Raw genomic sequence first — 20,896 nt, 5'->3', positions numbered from 1 at the left:
AAATTATTTCAAGGATAACTTGATACAAATGCTTTCCAACACTAAAAAAGGCTTTGGAAGTATTTAAGTTTGGACTTAGTAAAAGCTTCCATCACTTAACAACTCAACATAAAAGATGCTAGAACAATCATTCCTACAGTGGTGGAGTACAGGGACAGAAACACATAATTCAAAGCTGCTAGTTATGTTCTCTTCTTGTTTGTTTTGACACAAATCCTGCTGTTAACATTAGTGAGACCAGGAGCTGGTCCACAGATTTTTAGTATTAGGGATACAAATGGTTTAGTATGGATGCAGAAACTGCATTCTCTTGGCCTTCATATGCTAACAGCTGGATACAGTATTTGCAGTCTGTTTCAGAGCATCTTCTCCCTGAAAAACACAAGAAGCATGGGCATATTTTGAGAAGCGCAAAATTAGCCTTATGCCTAGAAGGTTCTTAGAAGAAGCTAAGTTTAGTGTCCATAATAAGAAACTCGGTCATTTCAGGATTAAAAAATGCTGACACCAGCTTTCCTGTGTGCACTGCTTTCTTGAAAGACTTGCATATGAAGACTAACTTATTTATGAAACACAGCATTTCAGTAAAGAAAGTGATTTCATTGATTAATTGCTGCCTTCATCACGGATTGGACTTTTGATATGAAACAAGGAAGCATTTTTCTATGCTCCATGCCTACTTACATGGCAAGAAAATGTAAAATCACCAGAGAAACAATACACTGGCCACTTCTATCTGGCTTACAGGGACTACACCTGACACGGTGAATCTTTATTGAGCCAGTGATGTTCGACAAAGAACAGCACATTTAAAGCATTGCACTGCAAGAGAACTCACTAAATGCTTTCATGCTTTTCTCTTTCAGGCAAGGAGATTTCATATGAGACATCAGTCAATGTAGAGAAGGTCTCAGAATGGCGCTTAGCAATAATACTTCAATTGTCCACTCCCAGAAACCAAACACTTGCATGTTCCTAACCATACTTGTTTTCCAGGTCCATGCTAAGCTGTACACCATTACCCTCCTCACTTGATGGCCTGAATCTTCCTCACAGGCACTGCACCCATGAGCACATGCCTGTGCTCCCTGGAAGGGCTGGATTTGCTGTGCACACACGATGCAGAAGTTGTACCTGCTGCCTGCCCAACAACTGCTCTGTGGTGGAACAGCAGAAGTGCACAAGGGAGAGGGGTGACACAGTTCCTGGGGGGGAAAAAAGTGTACCTGGAATAAGCCCCAGGCTGGATGAATTTTCATGAAGGGTTGTGCAAGGTCTGTTTGCCATACAGGCACTCCCTAACTGAGAATACAGATTGGACCTACCACACATTCAGGTTTTCCCATAGATGTTTCCTTTTTTTGCTTATGATTTTTTTTTTGCCCTGAACAATAATTAAGGATTTTGTGCATTTCTCTAGGAATTCCAGTTGCCTAGCAGTTGTTCTGAGGAAGCTGTTGAACATCTGAAAATCTTAAACGTCCACACACTGAGCAGTAAACTTCATTGTACAAATGCAACCATGCCGATATGTTTGTGTTACCAAAGCTTATTTTTTCATGTAGGGAGGCGGGCAGTATAGTACACAGGAACTGCATTTGTTTTCTAACTCATGTAAGTGCCATCTCTGTGGGACACATCATTTTGGTGGGGATAAGGCCATTCATATGACCAGAAGTTTCAGAGCTGGATATTCGACCCAGAACACTCAGACTCCCTTTGCCAGTACTTTGTGGCTGTTTTTAGAAGTCTAGTTTACAACTGTTTCATTAGAAATAATAAATAGCATAACCTTAAGAAAAAAAAAGGGTTTATTAATAAGCCAATTAAAGGTGTCAAATGTAAAGCATTTAATCTTGGAATTTTTTCCCTTTGCTCTCTTGTTCCTAAGAGCTGATCATGAATCTCACCTGAACATATATTTTAACACAGCAAGTGAAGCCAAGGATTTATTAGCCTGAGAAATCAATCTGGCAACTGAGCATCTCAAAGTATTATTTTAGGTATTGCACCTACTTCACTTTCCATGAAGAAAAGAATGACCACTGCCATCCCATCAGCAGAGACTCCTTTCCTTCTTCTTGCATGGAGAAGACAGTACAGCCCAAAGCTGCCGATGGCCCCCATCCCTGTATTCCCCCCATTTGCTCTCTCTGGTTTCGGAGGCCACATTGCCTCTCACACACAATAAATAGGCCACTCTCATATTTTATCTACATTGCACATTTCCAAACCAAGCAGATTTCTTATCCAGTACTCAATGTCAGCTAAAATACCAAATACCAACCACAATGTTATGAGACGCTTTAACTTATTTTGACTAAAATGCTATGCCTTTTTGACCAGCATTTAAGCAGTGCTAGGCACATCTTTTTCCTCCTTGCATGGCACATGCTGACTACGTGCCTCCAGGAAAATGCATTTCATGCGTACAAACGTGCAGTTGAGTTTGCTGGGACGTGCACACACACAAACATAGAGAGAAAAGTGTATCTTTAGTCCAATCTAAAATGCTTGTTTCAGCAAAACAGTTTCCTTCCTCCTCTTTGTTAAGTCAGGGTAAAAATATAACACTGGTTTTCCTTACAAAACAGAGTTGTGGTGTTGTTGTTTATATTAAACTTCCTCTATTTTCTCTGATTTGTACAATGACCACGGCTGTCTAGAAATACAATGTGCTGTCTTATCTACCACAGTTACCTTCATGGGTTCTCTTTTCTCCATGATGCCTCAATGCACACAAATATCCACTTCCTTAGCTAAACACATCTCAAAGATGGGGTCTACACTGAATTGCCACATGGCCTCCCAAATTCCCTGAGCACCACTCTGTCTGGCTAATCACAGAAACATCAGGGATGATAAACTGACCCAGAAAAATGGAAAGGAGCCTTGGTCAGCAAACACTGTCAGGAGGGACTATGCTTTGGAAGCACAAACACCTGAGTCTATCTTCTGCTACTGCCATCAAATATCAAGCAACCTCAGGGAAGAGAAGATTACAGAAGCAACCTCAGGAAGAGGACTGCACAATTGCACGTGCAGATGCAAAAGCATTCCTGAAAACACACTGTCCTGCATGCATAGTTAACAGGATGTTAAGGAAAATGCCAGCACTCCCAGGGTTAAACTCTGTGGCAGAAAATATCTTCATGCTACAAAGGAAGTGAGCTAATCACTTGTGCCACTATCAAAGCACTGTAACAACATCTGGCTCATCTTCCTCATTAAAGTTCAGTTCCTAAAAAGCCAGGTCAAAAGCAGCAGTCCCATGGAATCACTGTATAATTATTTTGGTACACAAAGTTGATACTCGTTTCATTGCTTCCCTGGCACATGTTTTCTACTCAGGCCTCACTGGTAATCAGCTGTCTCTGACGTAAGGGCTGCCCAGAACATTCACCAATGAGAACATTCCCCATCCACATGAAAATATCTACCCAAAGGGGTAAAAGCCACAGTGCAAAATACGCAAAGACAACTGAAGATGGTGCTTTGATGAATGCACCGTCACTCCAGAAAGCACTGTATGTGGTCATTTTTCTTGTCCATTTGCAAATACTGTAGAAGAAGCTTCTTCTCTCTGAGAGAAATTAAATTCAATTATTTGTTCCCAATTACAGAAACATGGAAATTATCTTCTTTACAGAAGGTAGAATCAGCCCAATTTGGAATTGAAAAGCAGACAGAAATATCTTTTACTGATAGTGACTTTCCCTTTAATTTTTTTTCTCCTTGTTCAACTGCATAAAGTTGGGCCTTTCCCTTCACTTCATGCACCAAAACTGATCATCAGTTAAATGAATAGTTAAATAGCATCAGAGCATATTTTTTATTCAATAGTCTAACAAAGACCACACTTCTTCATTTAAATTATTGACTATCCAAAACAATTGCAAACTTTCAGAGCAAGAAATCCAGCATGGTGCCATGTCTTTCATGAGTTGTGCTCTCAAATAAATATCAAGATTCCCTACAGCTGTATTTCAGTTTCTAATTAAGGCCAACTCTTACAGAGGAGATGCAATAGAAAAAGAAACATTTTCATTCCTGATTTGTTTTCCCAGTGAAAGGTTACAGCTGCCAGAGTACATACAGATTCCTGAAAAGACAGTTCTGCCTGAAATCCTTGCAACATGCACGTTCCTTGATTTACTCCTTCTTGGAGAGTAACTCATGAAGATCCTTTGAGGAAGCTTCCCTGCATGACGAGATTTCCACTGACAGCCAGTGCCTTCTGGCCCATACCAGCAGCTCCAAATCACAAGTCTTTGGCCTGACAGGAGAGAAGGCTCCTCTGGGACATGCCAGAATGGGACAAGCCACCAGTTGCCTTGCTGCCCACCTGCCCTACCATCACTTCCCACAGCAAACCAGCAATCCAGAACACACAGTTCTGGCAGCAGAGCCCTCATTTGTTAAACACTGCCTTGCTTTGAAATAGGACAGTTTTGTAACTGCTTCAAAGCTCTAGAGGATATTTTTCTTTATTTTTAAACTTCATTATTGTAACTGTATCCTTACTTAGCTGTCTAAGCACACTGACTGTCCTATTCTAATCCTGCTAAGCCCTTAGTTTCAGTGATCTTTTGTGACATTAAGCTACACAGAATTTGAGTAATAACAACAACAAAAATATTTTCCTCTGTTTTAACTTCACAGTCTGCAATTTTGCACAACTGCCTCTTTTTTCTTACACTGTGAAACTGGGATGCAGACAGGTAGGAAGGGGAGGTATCTTGTTGATAGTTTTAAAAGCAAGACAATAGAGCCACGCAGCAAAATCACTTTAGAGCTGAGAAGTTTCCCAGACTTCGAAAATCAGGCTGCTCATACAGATGTTTATTTTGACTCACCAGAGCAGAACTTTTAGCTTACAATCATGAAACTGAAATCTTTGTGTACTGATACTGAATTCAACAGGATCACCATACGTATATCCTAATTACTCTGTAAAATGGGTTTAACAATATTTTTCTCTTAATTAATCAGTGCCTGCAGAGCTCTCCAAGCTTCTGCAATGTAAGTGACTACACAGAGACAGAGAGTTTTATTAATCATCAAGCATGGTAACAAATGAACATGACTGTTTTGTCCTTGGATTGTTTTATGCTATTATATGCAAACAGACTAAGTAGCTTTTCTTGCTATTCTTCATGTTCTCACTAATGTTTCGAATCTGGAAGGGTGGGTTATTTTTGCTAGATATTATAAAAGCTGGATAATCTGCAAACACTGCTATCTGCTTCTTGCTTCTGCACTGAGCATGACTGTTAAATGACACCTTCCACTGACATTATGGCAAGTCATTGTGGACTGTTTATATATTCAGGGTTAACAGCAGATGAGCTAGATTTTTATGGACCAATATTGGCCATTTCTCATTAGAAAAAGCAAAACAAACAGATCTTCAAGTAATAAATTTTTTACATGTTATTTCAGAAAACAGCAGATTTAAGCTATATTTCACATAAGAACAGCTATAAAATACTACATTTTAATGTCCCATTGGTGCTTAAATGTATATACAGAAACAAATTCAGCAGTGCCTGATCTTGCCTGGGGCCTCCCGGCCCTATCACTACACAAATATGCTTTACTTGTCAAAGCTTATCTCAAATGAAAAGGGGAGCAGGCTGTTTTTCTACTAACCCCACTTATTTTGGTAACAGACATTTTAGGCACTTGTAAAAAAGCCAGGAACTCAAGGCACAAGCTGGATGGTACTACTGAGTGGGAGAATGAGGCATCACCCATCTACATGCAAATAAAGAGATTGCATCATCTTAGCCCTATGGTTTTGGCTGGAAGAGCTTAGTCTGCTTTATAAAATTACATCAGGAGTTCCTGCGCTTCCTTGTCTATTGTTTCAAAACTGAAGGCTTTATTCTGCTCTAAGCTGCTTGCCTTGCCACATCTCTCTGGGCTCAGAGTCAAGCACTCTCTTACTCCCATGTATCATCACCATCAGTAAAGACCCTATAGGCTGCTTATCAACTCCCCTCCTTTCTGCTGTAATACTGTAGGCTTCCAGGATGGCCTTCAAAGCATTAATTAATTAAGCATTATATTTACTGCTATCAACAGGTCAAAATCTGCATTTCAGAATAGGAGCCATAAGCATCCATATGAGATGACAGTCTCAAAGCCTTGGTCCCAAGCTGCACAGGGATGTGCTGGGGTTTGAATTCGCTTCTTGTCATCTTGGCTCTACATCTTGGGGTGCACAGTGCCATCCAGGGCTTCTTGCCTGGGCAGGTGATGAGCCTCAAGACCCGAACAGAGCTGCCTTGTGCAAGTCCAAGGCAGCACTACTGAAAGACATCAAGCTGTGGGGGACTCCAATTGCAATGACTGGCACTCCAAAGTGGGGCTCGTGGTTTCCCCATCACCGAGCCATATTCCCATCTTGGAGGACGAGCACAGGGGCAGACCTAATAAAAATGGGGATGCTCCAATGTTTATACTGATGAAAAGAGATGTGTTTGCTGACACAGCACACAACTTGCCCAGACGATTCATTGCCACAAAGAAACAATTGAAAGAAGTGCCTTCCTTCCAAAGCCTACCCTTCCAGAAACGTCCTTAAAAATCCAAGGAAATGATCGAGCTTTGCCCTTCCTTAAGTGTTTCATTTGCAAAACACTTCACAGAGGCAGAGCTCAACTGTTTTCACAGACAATGAAAAGCAACACCGCAGGATGGGCTCACACATCCCCCCGGTGCAGCGACCGCAGCGCCCGGGGATCTCACCACCATTCACCGTGTGGAGCTGGGGGTTGGACCGGGCGCTTCTGCGATGAGCAACACCTGCCCTGCGGTTCAGGTTCGCCGCCCAGTGAAAAAATAGGCTGCCCCAGCTGCAGTGCCTTATCAGGTAACAAAAACAGAACTGCTAGGGCATCACTTGTTTCAAAAGAAAAATAAATCTCACCATTTTAGTGGTACTAATTCTGCATGTGAAACTTGCATTCATACTGTATTAACAGTTTAAATATAGCTTTCTTGCCAGATGCCTGAATATGCTAGAAAAGATACTTAAAATATGCAAATTGTGTTTCTGTTTTAATACACAAAGAAACCTAAAATCACATCACTTTCCATCACCAAGACAGGTTTTAATATAAGCTTTTTTCATGTGAAAACTATAACAGCAAACAAATGGTTAACCAAATGTGTTTAACCCACAATCTGTAGTCTCACTTTCAGTCAACTGTGACATGGGCCATTACACTTCCCAGGACATCAGTGACCTAAATGAAGACGACACATTTTGCTTAACGTTAAAAGATTATATATATAAATTACAGTAAAAAAAAAAGCTTCTCAGACTAGAGTGGGTGCTTCGTTCAACATCCATAGCATTGGAGGGTTGGATTCCTGAGCTTTATCCTCAGCAATATTCTTAACCAGTCTGATCCTGCACCCTGCTGTTATAAATGATGTTCATAATGCTGGGCTGTCTCAAGAGAGTTTGAGAGTCTCAATGAACTCTTGATTACAAAATGCTCTGAGATCCTTGAATGAAAGACGCTGAATGAGTACAAATTATGACTATTATTAATTACCTTTAGTAGCCAAAATTGTGCCTCCTTTCACTCACATGTGCCTACATTTTGCCTGATAAGATTATAACAGTTTCAAAACAAATACTCGTCTCCCAAAATGCCCGTCAGTGATCTTGTATAAATAAAAGTGATAAGAACAATATTAGAGAAATCAATAGTATGGCAAATCAAACCAAATTCCTGCTGGACTATGACACTACTTCTTATTTCATGACTGGAATATTTCTCCATTTTACTTGTGTTCTTATCCCAGAATTACCTGTTCTCTTTTCATCATGTGCAGGTGCTTTTGCTCTTAGAGCTTTGCTGTTTTTCTTTTAACTTGGCACAGGCCACGTTTCTTGAAGTGGTTACTGGAGGATTCTAACCCTTCCTAACAAAATGGGTACAAGTTCCTTTGGAAACAAGGTGGGGAGCTCTGAACCCATCAGAGACTGTAAGCACTGAGTAGGATCCTTCATTTGACTTTCAGTGACTGAGTCAGGGAAAAGGAGGCAGAAATTTAAGAGATAGTCCAGACATCTGGATTCTGCCCAGGTCATCTACTGTGCTCGCCTCTCAGCCGAGGTGTGTTTCAAAAAATTTTCAAAGTGACACCTTTTCCAGTGATGCAAGAGAAAAGAGAATTTGCAAATAATAATGAGAAAATTGCTATTCATCAAAGTCAGAGGAAGAGCTCATTTGCTTGCACCTCCAGGTCTTGTGGTGAGACTGTAGAGAAGAGTATTAAAAGGGTACTGACATAGCTCAAGACAATCTGTAGGCAGTAAAGATCAGAGTTCATCTCATCTCTGCCTCAATTAGAGCATCTCTATATTTTATACCATCTATATGGATGGTTCTGTTGCTGAATTGCTTTATTCACCTTTAAGAGACTGAAGCTTTACTGCATTTAAAACAATTAATTCTCCTCATCAAGAGCTTTCTGTAGATATGTGCAGGTCACCTAAATCTCAGCTCAGCCATCTAACATCATATCAAGTGCCATTTGCAAACATGTGTTGTTTAATTCATGAGAAGAAATTACCCAGACTGTCAGTGTTGAGCAGACCACATGTACCACTTCTAACAGCAAGCTTGGCCTCTCTGCTGTCTCCAGCCCAAGCAAGGACAATGGCCTCTTCACAAAATTACCAGACTGGAGTTCATCATGACTGGTGTTTAAAAACGTAGAGAACCCTCTTACCTCCTGTGAAATGGAGGTGCCCACCAAAAGTAGGCAGTTTGCCTGCAGAGCTAATGCTACTCACTCACATTAGAGCCTGGAAAGGGTCTGACAGCAAGCTCATGGTGCAGCCTCACCCACTGGGTATTAGCTGTCCTTGCAGGTGCTACTATGATGCTGAGCAACGTCAGGCAGAGGATAGGACACACCGGCAGTATGGAAAAAGGTGGTGAAATTAAAGAGTGCCATCAGGAGCAAAGGGAGTTATGCACAAGAGAAGGAGGAGAGAGTGAAGGGCTGCAGCCCCCAGTGAATGTCATCTTGATAGCCTAAGCACTGCTGCTTGTACATGTTTCACTATCAATTACCTCAAGATAATCAGAAATAATATTTTCAGAAGAAAGCAGTGCCAAGTTCTATACTGCACTTGGAGCAAAAAGGCCAGGGTAAATGCCCGTCATCTAGATTATCATTTATTTCACCCAATGTACTTATGAAAATGATCTCTCATTTGGCTCACAGCAGTAGAAATTTCTCAACAAAGTCATAATTCTCCTGTAATAGAGCCCAGGGTAGTTAAGTATTTCTCAAATAAAAGCTCCAAGTCTCCCTTGAAATACTGTCCCTGCTCAGGAATTTCCCACAATCACAAGGGAGGTGGGAGAAAAGGGCAGCAAGAGATGAGGAATGATGTTCCCTCAGAGAGAACCACAGGCTGAAGACCCAGCACATCCCCATGTGGTGGCCAAATTGTGGCAGGAAGGCAAAAAAGCGAGGATTATGGGCTATTGAAAAAATGCTGCAGGAAGTTTCACCATGGGTCTCAACTTTCTTGCAACCTGCTGCAACAGGAGTGAAGATCTGAGTTTGCTGTGCTATTCCTGTTGCGGATGCTACGAATCCTGCTCGTGCATAGGGCAGGAGATGGCCCTGGGCAGAGAAGAGCCACAGGAGCAGAGAGGTCAAGGTCAGACCTGGGATGAGGCCTCTGGCAATCGGGGGAGAGAGCTAGGGAAAAGAGAAATTAGCCATTACCAACACAAATATAACAATTAAAAAAGGCAGAACTACACAGGCAAGAAAAAAATGCTGGTAGGAAGAGAGGAAGACCAGTCAGAAGGCAGCATGCAGTAAGTGATTTAAGCCAGAGCCCAGCATCTGGGATGAGATAGAGAGGAAGAAAAAAGCTCAACCTGGCTAGAAGCTTCCAGAACTGGCAAGAATTCATGGAAAGAGCACTGTGTGCACTCACTGCATGAAGAAGAGTGGCTTAGGGAAGACTAGTGTACAAAGGAGCTGTATCAAATGGAAAGATGGACTAATGGTATCCTCAGAGCAGGGGGCAAGCAGAAAACCAAGAGAAAATAAGAGGTGTCAGCATCAGATGATTTTACTGAATCACTTCCCTTGTCCAAGAACTATCAAGTGCTAATCAAACCCAGCAGTTTCAGTCTATGGGATTGGTCAGATGCTTTGAGATACATGTCTGTGTGTGTTTTTGATGGGACATCAGGGAGGGTAGGCACCCAGGGCAGAGCACTACACTCTCAGACTCACTTGATTCCCATATGGAAGGGTTATGTTGGGTTTCGGTGTCACATGCTCCTCCTTCCACTTCCCCTGCCACATGTACTGTGTGTCTGTCACAGCCATGCTTTCCAGCCAAATGGAAAACTACTGTGTGGCCAGGATGATCGAGGTGGTAACAGGTGCTTGTGCTAGGGCTTGTGCTATGTGCTACAGAAGTACCCATGGAGCAAGGAGAAGAAATTCCCTGCTTTGTGCTAGAGCCAGAAGGGAATATGAGATTCCCTGGATTCAGAGCTATTCTACTGCTTTCACTCATCCTCTGCTTTCCCATCAGCCTCTTGAAAAGCTCTAGGATCTTGGCAGCCAAACCAGGCTGTGCACTAAGGAAGGGAATCCAAATTTCCCCAGCTGCAGCCTCTAAGGTTGCTGCCGTCCTGAGGGCACAGCCACTGAACTAACATACAGACCTAATGATCTACACTGTTCAAGGCAGCAAATGCTTGAAGAAACTCACCCTGCTCAGAAGGCCATGCTCGAGCTGTATTTCTATGCCATCTTTTATGTGAGGCTGGGACTCACTCTGAGGAGGTCAGGAAAAGACTGAGGGCTCAGTGAATAAGGGATACTTGGGAGAGTTAGCAGAACTGACAGCTCAACAAGATCCATGTTTAGTTGTCAAAACATTCCTCCACGTACAGAGATGTAGATAAGAAGGCTGTCCACATTCATCTTGGGCTAGAGATGAGCTTATCTCACTAATTGGTTGAGCAGCACTTCGTGAAGAGCGGAACCAACTGGAAGAAGTGGTGGCATGTGCAATTAGAACTGAGGAGGCTGAGGACTGTGGCTGGACATAACATTGCACATGGACCATTTTGTCTGTGAACTGTTTTTGTGTCCTGTTCAACCACCACAACAGCAGCAGCCTCCTTCTGTTTTTTAATGATTAAGCAGCTCGCAGGTTGACTGAGCTGAAGGGGAAAAACAAAGATATACATATATATATATAATTCTGCTGCAGAAGCTACTTGAAAAGGATGGGTTAGACTTTCAGATGGTGCCGATCAGAGTCGCTCCAGGGAACTCGCTGATTTACACAGCAGTGGAGGATCTAGCTCAGCATGCCAAAGTGAGCAATGTACTCAGGTGTACACTGGCTAGTCGAGAGGCACTATTTGAGTCATCGAGGCTGTCCAAGCTTGGCCCAGACTAACTGTAGCCCCCTGAGTCCTCAGCTGCATTTGTCTTTCACATGAACATATGACACAGGGAGAACGCTGGCTCTCAGACTGCCAGACCAAAAGTGAACAAAGACCCCATCTCTAGGGATATGGGTGACTGAAACGTGCTTCCTTGCAGGTGACACTCTAGGGCTTAGTTAAAAGTTCCTGTTCCCAGCTGTGGGACCCATATCAGCCTGGCTCGGCTTGCAAACTCCCAGCTCAAGCTAATACTTTTTTCCAGGGCTTCCTCTATCCTTTCTCCTTCTGAGGAGCTGGCTCCCTCTTGAAAAGGACCCTCAGAGCAAGTGTGCCTCCTCTACCTTCCTTCTTACCTAGCCTTGTTCCTAAGAGCCATGCAAATTTCAAAAGCATATCTAGAAAAAAGTTGTGACCATCAAACGCTTTACAGATGCCTTTCCCTTCTTTCCCACCAAACTATGTATTCTGCTCTCTAAGCTCCCTTTCTGTCTCTCTGCATTAGCTTTACAATATTAGATAAGGAGCTCAGGCCCCCATCCTGTGTAGGACTCTCATCTGAAAATCACTCACACACTTTAGAGGGTTTGCAATCTGGAGGAGGAGAAGCACTGAGGCCAGCAAATGCTGGAAGAAATTGCCTGGGGAGAGTCTGTGATTTCCATCACTGAGGCTTTTCAGAGTAGGAACAAACAAATATTTGTGAAGAATAGCTTAGGCAGAGTTGATCCTGTCTCTGAGCAGCAGACAGATCTTCAAGTCTGTTGCAGCTTTATTGTTTATGCTTCTGTGATTGTGATAGCAGTTGTGACATATTCTGCAACGGAGTTGAGCAAAGCCAGCTGAAAGCCCTATGGATCATCTTCAGGGCTGAAGCTGCTTACAGGAAAGGAAGCTCATGTGCAGTGTTAAGTTACTTGATGGTTCCAGATGCTAAATGAAAGAAACTTCATTCAGAAATGGTAAGACAAAGAAGTCAGGTCCTAAGCATGCCCTGCCCCGCTTTTACTATCTCCAAGACGTTCTATCTCCAGCTTTGATTCCAGGTGCAAGAGGCAGCACATTCAGAGCACCCACTCTACGGGCTGTAAATATTTGTGTTAGACAAATAACCTGCTTCTTTTGTCCTGGTCCTCAGGAATGCCCATCTGGCACTGGGTGCTGAATCTCTATTAAAACCTTCCAGAAGCTAGACAGGATGCAGAAAGTCTGGCCAGGAGCAGAGAAATGGCAGGCAAAGAAGCATTCAGAAAATTATCAAAGGTGCCCCAGACAGCAAAAAGTTCCACATGTTGGTAGTGCAAAGACCCACGTGTTGTCTGCAGTGCACGAAAGGAAAGAATTTTCTCCAGAAGCATTGACACAATCTCTCCCTGCAATACCACCTTACGGAAAGAATAAATGGTAGGGGAGCTATCTAATCTACTCATCGCAAAGTCTTTAAGTCACAAGACAGTATTTACTAGCTGGTACCAGACAACATTCAAGCAAGAACAGAAAGTCACTTTCCCAACCCTCCTTGTGAATTGCTCCCATCTGTGCAAGAGAGTAATCCAAAGCCCTTATGCCCATGACAGCACTGCAATCACATGCTTCGTTTTTTAAACCCAAAATAGCGCGAGTCAGACCACAGCAAGGCTCGCACAGCCCATGCAGCTGCACTGATGAAGAGGAGCCACTGGAAGTGGCTCTGGGGGCACAGGTTGCTAGGGAACGTTGCAAAGACACTGCAGATTTCCCCGCCACTCTGGCTCTTTCCTCTTTTCCCACCTCGCTTGAGCTGTGCCAGCGTCTTCGCCCCGAGAGTGTCGTTCTTCCTGTCTGAAGTGTGCAAAAACAAATCTGCCAGCAACAATGGAACACGATTGCTTGGCATGTGTTCCCAAGGAAAGAAATCTCTCTAGCATTTGATTTTCAGAGGCAGACAGCTGATGAGTTGGGAAAAGAATCCACTCTTGCCATTTTCTCCATGTCTGTGTGTTATTTCATTCAACCTGTGCCACGGCTAAGGGTGGGTGGCAAGCCCAGCTGGTACAACTCAACAGGCTGACTTTGTGGGAATCATGCCAGTTTGCAGACTGCAAGTCACGGAGCCCTGAGTGTCACACTGTGCCCTCTGGACCCCTCCTCTAGCCCTAACATGGTGCTCTTCGGGAGGCAGTTGCAGGAGCCCGCACAGCTCTGTGAACGTGTCTGGGCACCACATGGTGCTCCCACCACTCCAGGAGGCAGTGGGGTTTATGAGAAAGGGCACACAAACAAGGGCTACCAGAGAACTGAGAGGGAAGGAAAAGGAAACTCCTGCCTTGTTAAGAAAGAGTTAGGATAAGGAAAGACCAGTGACCAAGGTGGAAACACAAGGCTTTCCAGTATTAATCAATCTTTAAACAATTTGACTGAATGATTAGGAAATGCAATGCTCCCTACTGAGGCATTAGAGATTTATATTTAGATGTTAGGTGTTGTTTTCCACCCTGTGTTATTTTTAGCTTCTAGTTGATGCTAGGCTGGTGGTGGCTGCTGTTGGATCAATGAGGCTCCCCTGTGATGGCAGCTGGGTGAGATATGACAATAGGAAGCAGGATGTCATTTGCCTCAGGATGCTGCCTACTGCTGGAATACATGTCAGCACAAGGAGACAGTGTGAGAGGCCGGTCCCAGATCTGTACTCACACCCTGAGGCTGCTGGCCTGGTCAAATGTCCTTCAGTACCAACAAGGACTTAATCAAACCCTAAAAGCAGCAAAGGAGCCACCTAAAAGGCCTGTATAACTAAGAAATAACAAGGGAGAAGAGACTTGGATGTAATTTTGAGAGACTGCTTAATAAACCTCCTTATCCCAAGAAGGAATAAAATAATGTACATGTTCGAGGACCTATTAGATATGTTAATTCTGGAGACAGAGGAAGAAGCATTACACTTTCCTAGTAATAGCACACCATAAATCTTGTAACCACAACACACTTTGGACAAGGAGAAACTCACGTAATCCCCAGTGCAGACCAGATCTGCAGTTTCTACCCACTGCAGGGTCCTGTCTTTTAGAGGGACCATCAAAGCAGTAAAAAAAAATTCAAGAAGCGTAAAACAATAAAATACTAAATAGTATGTCAAAAGACTAATTTCTTCTTCACTCCAGGTAATTTATAATTAGACTCCTTTTAGATAGGAGGATTTATGTTTCTTCCTAAAAACAGAGCCTCTTGCGCAGTGTGACAGCATGCTTTATCTCATGACAAGCCACTCAAGGATGGTCAAGGTCTTATCTTGAACTTCACTCAGCAGCACAGCAGCAGCACACCAATATGCAAATACCTTCCATGGACTCATGTTATGTATCATGTGCTAACCTCTACACAAACAAGGACGTTTCTCATTTTATGGGGGAATACAAAAAGCTGAATGCAAGTGCATGCCAGTACATCAGCATTCCTACAGAGAAGTTGCCCTGCACCACTGTGTCATCCTCCACAGACCCTGGATCATGACCTCAAAAATGAGAAAGAGCCAGCCTTTTCTAAAACAATACTGTGAACACAACTAGCCCGTTTTCACTTTCCTTTCAATCTACATTTCAAAAATTATATTCACCTGCAGAGACATGCTAGGCTGATACATGTCAAGCACACTTTATGCCTCTGTTCAAGCCATATGGCTCTAATAATAGTGGCTAATAAAGGGAGGGTATGTCTTCACCTGTAATTTTTCAAATCTCATCAAAAAATGGTACACACAGAACACTGCAGACTGCAGCACAGCACATGTGCTCAGTCACATTTTGCACTGCTCTGCACTTGCTGTGCTAATGGCCCTTAATTAATATGCACAACCAACTCAGTATCAAGGGCAAAAAGTGTTTGCAGAAATGGTACCTTAAATTAAAACAAACAAAGCAACAGCAGGTTTATTAAAAGTGCATTTTGGGATCAGAGCCCTGTAGGAGACTTTGAAAATAACCAAGAACAGAGGACATCAAGTTATCTAATGGGCTTTTGGCAATCATTTTACATCAGAAATAAATTTTCTGGTAGTACAGAGACAAATGCTCAAGGCCAACCTTGACATCTTGGTCTTGGCATATCTCAATAAACTGTAGTTAAAATCATCCATTAGGCGCTTCCAGAAAAGACAGCCAGTAGATTTCTCACAGAGGAAAAGCAGCAAGTAGCAAACATAGCTAACTTAATCAAGCTTAATGGAAAGGAAGCAAGGGCTATGACTGGTATTAACACCCCGGTCTAGAGGTAGGGGATTTCCAACTAATTTATTGTGGAAAAAAGTATCATTCACAAAGTCATCCACAGAGTACGTACTGCACCACAGCATTTAATAGAATAGCCTGGCATCATCTGACTCCAGATGAAAGAGTAAGAGGATATATTTATACCGCACATGACTCCAGCCTCCAAGAATGCACCTCAAGGCAGTAGCAATGTGATCTTTTAGCCAATGATGTCCTTAGCCTGCCACAACTACTGTGCCAATCTGCCACAAAAGCATAGGTGTGTGCAGGCAGGGTCGCTGGGGGAGGCTGCAGTATAGTTAGCAATCCAGCATGCTTTGCTTCACTACTGAGGTAGTCGTTGTCTTCCAGCTGCCTCCCACAACTCTGAATGAGGTTGAGGGCCAAGCAAAGTCTTCCACGTGACTTTTTGCTTATGGAAGAGAAATCCAACAAGCCATAGAGAGGCTTAGCTGGCAGCTGCACAGCGAGCTGCAGCAGATGGGTGCCCTTGGAGAGCCCAGCCATATGTACATGGCCAGAGAGGATGCACAGACTCAAACTTCACAGCTCACCTCTGGGCTGAGCTAAAACCATGTTCTCTGAACCTGACAAACCCACCAGTGAAGAGAGGCCTTCTCCAAGGGATGGAAGCAAGGCACAAGGCCATGCCAATGACATACTTTTCACATAAAGGCTGAGACGTTAAGCCTACACTCAGGGGGACTATGGGACACAAGTCTCCACTGAGGTCCAGGTCCTGAGTCTGTCTTGGTTGTACACAAACACACTTGGAGTGACTTTTCTCTAGGGACTGCAGATCAACTAAGATCAGACTTCATATGTCTAATTGCTCAGGGTAACACAAATTTCAATACAGCACCTAAACGTTAATTCCCACCTTACTGTCATGTTTATTGGTTCAGCTCTTTGGGAGTATTTTTCATCTCATGGGTTAAGAAACCAAGAGACAGTGGAAAGAAAAAGAATAAGATGACCATCTGCCTTTTTAAGCAACTAACTGTTATCTCCTATCATTCAGGGGATCCAGCTATTTGCTGTACATATACAAAAAAGTTTCCATCTGTGGCAGAGGTATTTTGCACATAGAGCAAATGCCAAAGCTTAGATTCCTCTTTTAGGGGTCATATCTCTTGATACACATGACCCTACTGAAAAGCATTCAACTGGGGACACTTCTTGTTAACACCACAGAAAGGATCATCATTAAAAATCCAAGCCTTCTGCAAAGGGAGGGGGGGAAAAAATCACGTTGCTAAATGCCTCATTTCAAACTATACATTTTTAGTCCACTATCTATTTTTTTCCTTATCAGCAGCTTTTGAATTTTCAGATCAGATCCCCGCCAACACCTGCTCTCTCTGCTCAATGAATACTAGTGCTAGCATGCTAGTACTAGCTCTAGTATGATAAATAGATGATGCACAGTTCACGGCTGCCTCCACTTTGCATCCCATGCGCTTTCCCAAAGCTGGCTGCTGTGTTCTCAGCAACCTGAGAAGAAATACTTGTTCCCTTCGTAATTAGGATTCGCAGTAAATGCGGGAAGCGAAGCAAAAAGAACACAATGTTCAAAGCTGCCACTCATGGTTAAATAATTAGTCAATATTACGCTCAAATGCTGCCTCCAGTGTTCATGCCAATCTGTACGGGGAGGCATTTGTCCTTACATTACTTTGGCGCCTCATTTCAGTAATTTCTATAAGCTGGCAGTCTGGCCTCAGTGGAGAATGGGTCACACCACTGCTAATTCAGATAGATTACTAAATACAAATAAGAATGGTAAGAGATTAAAGGTGGTGAGGTGTTAACAAAGTTTTGGTAAGTAATATGTGCAAGAAATCCTTTCACCTGATTTTTATAAAGTGGGCCTTGTCTAAAAACAAGGGGGTAATTAGCTGATAACTAATGCAGAACCATAATCCTGTTTGGTCACACACACAGAAGTGTTATTGGTTCCCGATGAGAGGGATTTCATTGCTTCTTCATGTTGCATTGGAGCCCACTCCATTTGTTCACCAACCAGTAATACTGTGGGTCCTGGTGGGATCCTGAAATGCTTCCCTAGTCTGGAAACTGCTATTTGCTGAGACACTGCTCCATCTGCACATTCACGTTGCACCACCCAGTGCAATGTTTACCATGGCTGTATTTTTCCCCATAGCATTTGTGTGTGCTAGAAGGATTTCCTGACAAGAGGAGTTGTGATGGCTTATAACTGATCCAGAGCTGAACTTGATTCTTTTGGAGTGCTAGGTGATGCCTGAATGAATGCTCCTGTTTGTCTAAATAGGCTAACTTAGGAAGCATTTCATGAGCTACAGGAACAAGTACAGACCAATCCCTGGAATGTTCCTGCGTCACCTTCACAGCCATTCTAAAGCTCTTCCATCAAAGGAATGGAGACTGTGTCAACATATAACTTAATCACGTAGCAGCTGCCTGGCTTGTACCTGGTTAGGTAAAGGAAGTTTCACTTCCACCTCATGCCACCCAAAGGCAGGAGTACTACAGACATGAATTTTTACTTTGTTGTAAATTAGAAGCAGGGAAAAAAGCCAGTTCTGGCACAGAGCACCCTTCCAGCTCTGCTGAACCATGAAGCCCCAGCTGGGAAGCTGTCCACAAGGAACAACATTATGATCTTAAGAAAAACTTTCCTCCCATGCATCCCACTAAGACCCAAACCCAATAAGGGTCAGTAAAACAGCCACATACCACAGATGTGGCAACAAATGGTGATCTGCAGCATGAAGAAGCCCAATAAAACACCAACACCCTTTCATAACGTTGCTCGCTCCTGGAAAGAAGACACTTTTCCCTAATCTTTGCCTGGTGCAGAGACCACTCTGACCTGGGCTACTAGAAGCATCACTAATGAAACCAACAGCATCACTGATAAAAACAAGAGTATGTCTCACAAGCAGGTCCTGCAAACGCATCCAGCCAGCCAGTGTAGTCCTAATTTACAGTACCTGTTGGATATGGAGACTAAGGAGCACTGAGGAAGGGGGGGTGTGCTTGGACACCCTGCCCGACCTTTAACCATGTGAAAAAAGTGAGAGAGGAGAAACATTGGTAAGAGAACTCTTAAATGATTCATTTTGTCTGAGTTTTACTATGCGTGCCTGACAGTGACTTCATTAATCAGAAAGCTCACATCTGGGTAGCTGCTTTCCCCTGGCTGCTTCACCCATCCACACAGCTTGCTGGGGGAAAAGAGAGTGAGATGGGATCCAAATTAGAAACTATTTATGATTGTTGAAGTAGAAAATTAATTGCTTTTTCTGCCCTTCTTCCCCTATTCTGAAACACCCCTCCCAGGGAAATTTGTGCTGAGAAGTCCTTGTGAACAAACACATGGAGAGTAACAGAACATGGTCCATATGCACCAGCAACCAAAAATAAACTGAAGTCTGAAATCCACACAGTCAAGTGGATTCACAATGTCTATCTCTACACCAACAGTAACAGATGGTTAGTGAACTGTTACAAGACAGACCAAGACTAGTAAAACAGATGGGCAGTATTATTTTTATACTGGTTTATAAGTGAATATTTAAGTTTTCACTAGGTTATCTGAAATACCATCAAAGAAGCACACGCAATCCCCATCTAACCAAAACCAAATTCCATGAAAGCTTCTGCCCAATGAAGGTACTGAGCTTCTTACGGCCTTTTGCTGATGCTGTGTGTGTGGCAAAACCTTCGGAGTTCAGGAAGGATGGCTCAAGCCCGCACACCTCTGGATGCCCCGCAGAGCTCTGTCCAATGCTGAAAGAGCTGGGGCAGCAGTAGCGGTGGAATGTGAACCACAGGGCTCCTCTGGCTGCAACCTTTCATCTCTTCCTTTATCAGCTTTTGTTCCTCTTACTATTTCACAAACCGGGAGCCCCTGGTGGTCTAGGGGAAATGACACTGCACTGTCACTGCAGAGACCTGGGTTCGATTCCCGGTCGGGGCCCCTCCCCGGGCAGATGGAGCTCGTTAGCCCATAAGACAATCCATCTACGTCCTGAGGACCTCACTGCCACCGTCCAAGCGTGCTTGGCCCCGGCAGATGAACCTCAGGATTAAAGGGTGGGCTCAGTTCCGCGCACACTGTGTCTCACCTAAAAAATCCAATGCGCAGGCTGGAAGGTGTAAAAACCTTCCCCGGTTCTTCGTTCGCGAAGAGACTGGCCATTCATTCATTTCACAAACCAGTTGAGATCCACAGCTGCAGCTCAACTCAGACCGAGTGGACAGAAGTGACGAGCAAGTGCCATTACAGAGGGGAAAAGGGAAACAGGGCATTTTAGAAAAGACATGCATTCAAAGACTTGTCCATGTTGAAGGGATGCATGAGAAAGACCAAAGACATCGCTGACTTCTCAGACTTCTCTCCACTTTTGCAGTTAGCATTACTTTTTTTACAAGTCTTACCTACAGACACACTGGTCAGGTTCACTTTCCCCTTCTCTGGGCTTAAGCAGAACATCTTGGCTCACAAAAGGGGAGGGCAGACTAAAAAATAAGTTAATTAGCAGTTCACAGTACCTTAAATCACATCAGAAACCTAACCCAACATTTGCTGAAGACATTGACACATTTTGCTGCTCGACATAACGAATTAGGAATTAGGCTTTTAAAAAATTACTGAACACCCTGCGACAATCTCAGCAGCCCACTGTTTTCAAGGTGGGCAGTAGACTATTAGAGACAACCACATTCACTGAACTGCAAGAGGGGAAATGTCTGTAAGTGCCCATAAAGTGAAAGAATCTCTCTCCTGTCCACAAGATGCCTGGTTCACATCCACCCTACACCTTTTTTAGCAATTCCAGCAGCAGACAGGTGCAGATTAGTTAACCCCCACTTTAAAACCATTTTTTTACAACCAGAGTGATGCACAAAGGCTTCAAGTGTGACTATGACTCAGGTGTCGCTTCAGCATGATTGCTGCAATCAGATGGACACAATTGTTAGAACAGCGTTTGGTTTTGAAATCCACCATCTAAATCCATTTCTTATATTTCAGAGTGACCATTATCTTCTCACTGCTTGAAATACTGCTGACTACTGCTATGAAGCTGTAGGGGTTTGCCTGCAAGCCTAAGAAGAGCTTGTACTTGCACTTCTTTATAAAGAAGTTCCACTTAGTCGCTGCATTATCTGTCCAGCCGCCACCAGAAAATAGTGCTAAAGAAA

The 20,896-nt window shown here is 43.3% G+C and overlaps 1 protein-coding gene across 9 annotated transcripts in view; it reads right to left on the bottom strand.

Annotated features, from left to right (window-relative positions):
* The window catches only part of LPP (LIM domain containing preferred translocation partner in lipoma), a 319,665-nt gene that overhangs the window by 69,462 nt on the left and 229,307 nt on the right, over positions 1–20,896 (bottom strand). The window contains exon 1 of one of the 9 annotated variants that reach the window (XM_027884111.1): positions 17,649–18,036. The exons of the other annotated variants lie outside the window; for them this stretch is intronic. Within the exon in view, the coding sequence (XP_027739912.1) occupies positions 17,649–17,717 (69 nt within the window). The 5' untranslated portion in view covers positions 17,718–18,036. Of the gene's footprint in view, positions 1–17,648; positions 18,037–20,896 lie in introns of those variants that run through there. 9 annotated transcript variants of the gene reach the window in all.

The sequence above is a fragment of the Empidonax traillii genome, unplaced genomic scaffold (assembly GCF_003031625.1).
Source record: "Empidonax traillii isolate 1590-97213 ecotype Southwest subspecies unplaced genomic scaffold, ASM303162v1 scaffold138:size3245559, whole genome shotgun sequence".
Lineage (NCBI taxonomy): Eukaryota > Metazoa > Chordata > Aves > Passeriformes > Tyrannidae > Empidonax > Empidonax traillii.
The sequence above is the reverse complement of the archived record's forward strand: the minus strand, read 5'-3'. Positions and strand labels throughout refer to the sequence as shown.